Source organism: Pangasianodon hypophthalmus, chromosome 9 (genome assembly GCF_027358585.1).
Source record: "Pangasianodon hypophthalmus isolate fPanHyp1 chromosome 9, fPanHyp1.pri, whole genome shotgun sequence".
Taxonomy (NCBI): Eukaryota; Metazoa; Chordata; class Actinopteri; order Siluriformes; family Pangasiidae; genus Pangasianodon; species Pangasianodon hypophthalmus.
The window spans coordinates 23272351-23278963 of NC_069718.1; the positions used below are offsets into that span (position 1 = coordinate 23272351).

The 6613-nt window shown below is 37.6% G+C and overlaps 1 protein-coding gene across 2 annotated transcripts in view; it reads left to right on the forward strand.

The window, feature by feature from the left end:
* The window catches only part of syt7a (synaptotagmin VIIa), a 110620-nt gene extending 104637 nt beyond the window's left edge, over positions 1 to 5983 (forward strand). For both annotated transcript variants that reach the window (XM_053236778.1, XM_053236777.1), the window contains one exon: positions 235 to 5983. In XM_053236778.1, the coding sequence (XP_053092753.1) occupies positions 235 to 339 (105 nt within the window). In that variant the 3' untranslated portion in view covers positions 340 to 5983. The remainder of the gene's footprint in view (positions 1 to 234) is intronic.
* Positions 5984 to 6613: the final 630 nt, after the last annotated feature.

Sequence of the window (6613 nt, forward strand, 5' to 3'; positions counted from 1 at the left end):
GTGGAGAGTTATTGACTTTCACAATAACTCTCCATAGCAGTTATTGCTATGGGAAACTTTTTGAGTGTAACTTTAACAGAAGACATGAGGCAGTTCTTCAAAGTCATCTTGGTGTGTCACAGCCTTTAGAGTGTAACATTGGCACAGAAATCCACAAACTAAGTCAGACATTTTTGTGTGTGTGTTTGTGTGTGTGTGTGTGTGTGTGTGTGTGTGTGTTTGCTCCTGGGTCAGATCTATCTGTCATGGAAGAGTGGTCCAGCAGAGGTGAAGCACTGGAAAGACATGCTGAGCAGGCCGCGCACCAACGTGGCACAGTGGCACGCCCTCAAGGCCTGATCACCCTCACCTGGTCCCACCCTGACCCCATAACCTCTAACTTCTAACCTTTGACCCTTGAGTCCATGCCCCATCCTTATGCACAAGACTGACTCGATGCCTGGCTGCAAAACACGGGTACTTTTAGCCATCCACTCTCAAACTATTAGCCTCTGCTCTTGTGTGGCCTCTTGTCTTTTTCTCCTTTCCTTAACTTACTTTTTACTTTCTCCCTTTCTCCCTTAGTTTACTCACACGCTTCTTTTTTTTCCCTCTTTCTTGCAGCCCTATTTGAACTCTGCTATAAATTTGGTAACATGTTTTGTTAAGGTCTGCATATGAAGTGATCATAATCGTTAAATTAGCAAAGTAGCTCCCCTTTTGTGACTATAAGCCAATATTAATTCCTAATGAGTTTCTAATGATGTACTTTAACAAAAAGAAGAAAATTGAATGAAGCCATTTGAAAACTGCTATATGCAAACTTTAATGTGATGTGTTACCAGTATTTCCTCTTGTACCTTTCAGTTCACTTTCAGTTCATTTATAGTATATTAAATAGTAATATTATATTAACAAATTTCCCTAGAGGTCAATCACATCTGTCCGCTCCCTGCTTCTCCTCGATCACTCTCATTTTCTATTCTGTCCTCTCTATCCTTTCCCTTCTCTCTCCTGTTCTTTGTGGGTCAGTCTTTACTCTCTCATTAAATCCAGGTGAGAGCCATTGGAGACTCTTGGGAGCTCTTGGGAGCTCATTTATTAGCCATCTTCAGGGGCGGACTGGCCATCGGGTAGTTTGAGACTTTTCCCGGTGGGCCGCTCCATTTTTCGCTGTGTGGGCCAGCCTTTTTTTTTTTTTCTCAGAATGTCCACTAAGATCATCCACTACTTAAAGGGAATGTTGGCTGGCAGAACACGACTAACTAGCAAAATTAGTCCTGGTGTGATGGTGCCATAATACTACAGTAAACAACCAAACTTAATATTAGCAACCCTTCACCTCCATGATTTCACTCTGTGGCACTTATTTAGCAGAGAAACTGCTTACCAATCAATTAAGTCAATGCTTTATTAAAGAAATGACAATATACAAAAATCAACTGAGTAGATTTGTTTCAGTAGGCGGTACTTAAAACAGGCAAAAGATGATGAAACTGTGCAGTAGTGTTGTGTTTTAGAATGGTATAGAATATACATTTTTAGTATACATTTTCATCCAGCACTTTGTTGTTTATGGCTATATTTTTCGTACTTATGTGGCATTATACATTGGCTCTATTGTAGCCTAGTCGATGCACTTTCAGTAATGTTATTTTGGACAATTGTCGGCACTTTAAAACAAATTCCCTGCTGATTTTTGTTCCCAGTCCGCCCCTGGCCATCTTTTGTGCTTATTCACTATTACACACACACGAGGAATTTCATGCTTATTGGATCCACAAGGGGTGAATGGCAGACTGTCAGATAAACATCATATCCATTCTTTGTCATTTTTTTTTATCAACATCTTCCTTCCTTTATACATGTCCTTTATTTGCATATTCTGTTAGTTTTTCTCCCTCCATTTTTCTTCTTCCTCCACCTTTCCTCCCTTCACTTGCCTTTCTATCTGACTTTCTCTCTCTTTCTCTCTCTTTCTCCTGGGCTATTTTTCTTTGAACTCTGTATCACTGGAACAATGGTAGTTATTTTCCTCCTTTTCCTGGGACATTTTGTCATCTGTGCTGTAGGTGATGTGTCGTAACTCCAGATGAAACACTATTAATCTTAGTGAACTGAAGGGAAAACCACTAACTTTTGAGACTAATTGTTCCAGGTCCTCTGCAACATTTGTAAAAGAGATATACAGTAAATCAGAGGGAATGGAAAAATAAGTACAAAAAAGATAGTCATCCTTGCCATAAGAATAGACAGTTGATGAATTGAAGCAAAATGTTCTTCCAAACTTGCTGTGAGAAGTGAGAAGTGGGCTGTGCGCCCCGTCAGGGCATCTGTACAGCAGTCTGCTCTGTTCTCGTGATTTTCTTTCTTTTTTCTTTACTTGCTGATGGGGTTAAGTCTCTGCAGGAATCTTTAAGATAAAGAGTTTGCCCTAATACTGCCTTTACCCGACTGTGCGCGTGCGCGTGTGTGTGTGTGTGTGTGTGTGTGTGTGTGTGTGTGTAAAATCATTGATGTGAAAAAGCAGCCAATATGCAAGGTTATCCTCTTTTCTCTTTCTGTCTTTCTGTATGCCTCTGAAAATGACATGGAGATAGAGTTAACCTGCACTATATGGCAGTGTAATAATGATGATAAATATAATAATAAATGTTTTAACAGTAATATTTTTTTGTATTTTAAGGGGGAGGTAACTCAAGATGGGTGTAGCAATACATGGAGGCTGGGCCAGACAGTACAGCACTGACAAATGAGTGATCATTCTCTCTGTCTCTTTCTCCCTCTCTCACTCATACACACTGTCTCTCTAATCTGCTGTAAAACAGTTCTGATTTCTATCCATTGATCCATCACTTACATTAAGGCCTTCAAGACATGGATTTCACCTGTAGGTGCATGTACTATACGTGGTAAAGTCTTAAATGTGTTACATCTTATTTACCTGTGAGAGTGTGTTAGTAAGCTCGAAATAATAATTAGCCTTTTGACTCATCACCTGAAGGCCTAATCCAAACCTCACTAACTCAAAAACTTACATAATGTCTACTTGGACCTAATGTGTTCTGTCAATGGAAAGTTCAGGAATTAAAAGCTCTGTAGCTCCAATACATAGCTAGGGTATTATTATTATTATTATTATTATTATTATTATTATTATTGTTATTATTGTTATTATTATTATTATTATTATTATTATTATTATTATTGTACACATTTGAATAATACTAAACCTAATAGCTGAATAGTTCATAATAGTTCATTATGTTCCTGTTTGAGAACCCTTGTTCTCTAGAGTATGTAATGGATATAAGAACTTTTCGCCTTAGAAATTAAAGATCAGAAGTAATATTCATATCTAAAGTCGGCTCTTTGTCACCATTTATGCCACCAGTGTTCTTGTGTATAGATATTCACAAGACATACTGTACAGTTCTCAGTAATGAACTTGGCTTGTCTTTATCATAAGTTTGTTTGGTCATGTGCCTGAGATACTGAGATACTTATCTGTCATGTTGGCTTCAGACAGTAATATCTCTGGAACAACAGAACAAAAAGCAGTTACTGACACCACTTCCAGCTTTTTCTAACAAACTGACAATTTCAGTTGTATGACTGAAAAGTTACTAAGATTATGGTTTTGGATAGAGATTAGTGATTCGGTGATAGGGGTTAGCGTTTGTACCTTGTCATTCTTAAGAATTTAAATCAATTCATTGTCATTTTATTTATATAGCATGTTTTACATTGTCAGAATATAACAGTGATATTTGTCACAAAGCAGTTTTACGGAAATCTGGATGTAGAATCATTTCATCCTCGCTGGGATACATGATGGTGTGAGAATAGTGTCAGGCCTAAAACTAAAAATCAGACATAGACACAGTAGTAAAAACAGCTATGCTTCTCTAACAGGACATTGTCTTAATACCTAATACTTAATAATGTTGTTAGAGACATGCAGGTCTAATCTGATAAAACCAGTTGTAACTCAATCTATACTTAATCGTTTATTTTGTTACATCCATTATAAATTTCTGCATATTACAGGAATACTAATATTCTGATTGAGCAAAGCAGTGGGATGTAGCTAAATGTACAGACATGACTATTAAAAAAACAATATTTATAAGCTGTTAGTAATATATGAGTAAAGGTGAACACACATATTTGAATTCACTTATGAGTTATCAGCTGAGATAAAGTTGTAAATAACATAAAATCACAGATTATGAACAAATACATATACACAAATCTCATCTATGTATAAAGGCAACATAATATTAGGACCTTGCCTAAATGCCCGATTCGTGTCTGTGCTTTATCTGGAACTTTGAAGAAAAGAGTAGGCACAGTTACAGCTTGGGATAGTGGATCGACAGCACTGCCACAAAACCCAGCCTAAGGAATGACAGAAAAAACAAAACAATGGCAGTAGAGTGAAGGCTCTCAGTCTTTATCCTCAGTCTTTAGAGCTATTTTGACTATTTTTACAGTCTTGTTGGAGGGTACTTAGTCATAACAGAAGAGTCACCTTGGCCAATTTTAAGCATTGGCAGAAGAAAAAGCTAGACTTAAGAGCTCAGCAGACTGGAATAGATTGTTAAATGAAATCAACCCTGTTTCTACTCAAGGGAGCATAAAAAAGACTGAAAGACTGAAGCTAGTAACTGTGCAAAAATCAATAGGAATGAAGAGATTCTTTTGACTGAGTTTGGAATTGGGTATATATTGCAAATATAGTAGTGATGAAGTTATATCACACGCTGGCCTGGAAAATATTTAACTACTTAATCTCCCAGGCCTCGTTGGTGGGTCTCACTATAGTCGCTGAATGATTTAGTGTAGTTACTGAATAATGTGCCTTAAGATCATTGTAAGATGACTGAACTGAATATTCAGTTATTTTGAAAACTGGGACCACAAGAACTGAGAAGAACAAGAACTTTAGAACTAAGATCTAGGATCACAATGCATGTTTGTTATGTCGCTTTATAATTATTATGCTGTGTTATATTTCGTGGTGCGTATTGGGTTATTTTCAAAAAGATAATCAATTCAGTAGATGTATTTGTGTGTGTGTGTGTGTGTGTGTGTGTGTGTGGATGGTTTTTAAGTGTATGTGACTCTGGGTCCCTGTGGGGTTGTTGGGTAGTTAGGACAGCACTTGTGAGTTCATGCTGCTTTCCGATCATTCACTGTTCTTGGGTAAGAAAGCTGAGCTCTAATCAATCCACCATTACGCCCATTCACACTTAATGGAAATCCATATCTATGGAGCTCTTCTCGTTGAGTGCTTGCTTTTGTGGCTTAATGTGGCCTCCACCCTTTGTTGCGTTGGTTCACGAACAATTAGTGAATGAATAAAAGCTTCACTTCTTATAAGCATCATTCCTTGTTCCACATTAGCGATAATAAAAGCATTGAAAAGCAAAGCTCTTTTTCTGTCTAGCGCAGAATGCTTTAGAGAAGGGTTGCACCAGCTGCGTGTGTTCTGTATTTCACAACACCTTATATCTTGTATTGGTGTTTTCTCTTTGATATGCGGAGTGGTTGAAATGAGTAAACCCTGCCCAGGTCTGCTTGTGTGTTTCTGTGTTCTAACTAATTAAACACTGCCACTTAGTGTGTTCATTAAACACTGCCTGTGCACCAATATGTGTGACCTCATTAAATACTGCCTGTATTGAGATGATGTCTATTCTAGATCTTTACTAAGAAATGATACTGCCAAGCTTTCTGCAGATGTCTGTACTAAAAAAAAAAAAAAAAAATGCAGAGACTTGTATAGTGTTCTTCGAGTTGTGTGTCTGCTGTGTGTGTGGGTGCTGTTTGAATGGGACGGTTGTGACAGTGGGAGTCTAAAAGGTGTCACAGTGCTTTACACTCTCTCTGTGAGGCTTCTGGATCAACGGTGGGGTGTCAATCTGAGCTTAATATAGTACACACCCCCACAAACACCATTATCATATATATATATATATATATATTTTTTTTTGTTGTTTTTTTTTTAAAAAGGTGCATTCTCAGTACTTTGTCACTGGTTAATTTGATTCTAGTCTTGTAAATTTGGAGCTGTGTGCAGGCGGAACACAGAAGGCGAGATTGAGACGAACAGAACAGACGAGACGAGAAGTGAGACACACACCATCTGAGTTGTGAGGCAGTTTCTCTACATTTCACTCAGTTGCATCATACAGAGCATTTGTGTTGCTTCTGCTTCAGTATGGAGCTTGTTAAACTTTATGGTACTGTCCAAAAGTTTAATGTCTGCTATTTATCTGGACAACGTGTTTATTGATTTGTTACAACTTTTTAACAGAATAAATATTCAGATTAACGTAAACATTAATACACACACACACACAAAAAAAACAATATTCTGTCTTCTAGAAAAGTTACTGCTCTTTTGTGAGATGGACACAGGTTGAAGGACGCAGGTTTGGCTCCCAGTTATTCTGCTTAGTCCAGTCCAGCCAATCAGCACACCCGATTTTACCTATCATACCAGTGATTAGCAAAATCACATGCGATTATTATATGGTCATTACAAATACTGAAATAGCTCAAGGTTTAAATTGACGTTTTGATGTTTTCCCTGCTCTAACACACCTGAACCATCTAATTAACAGCC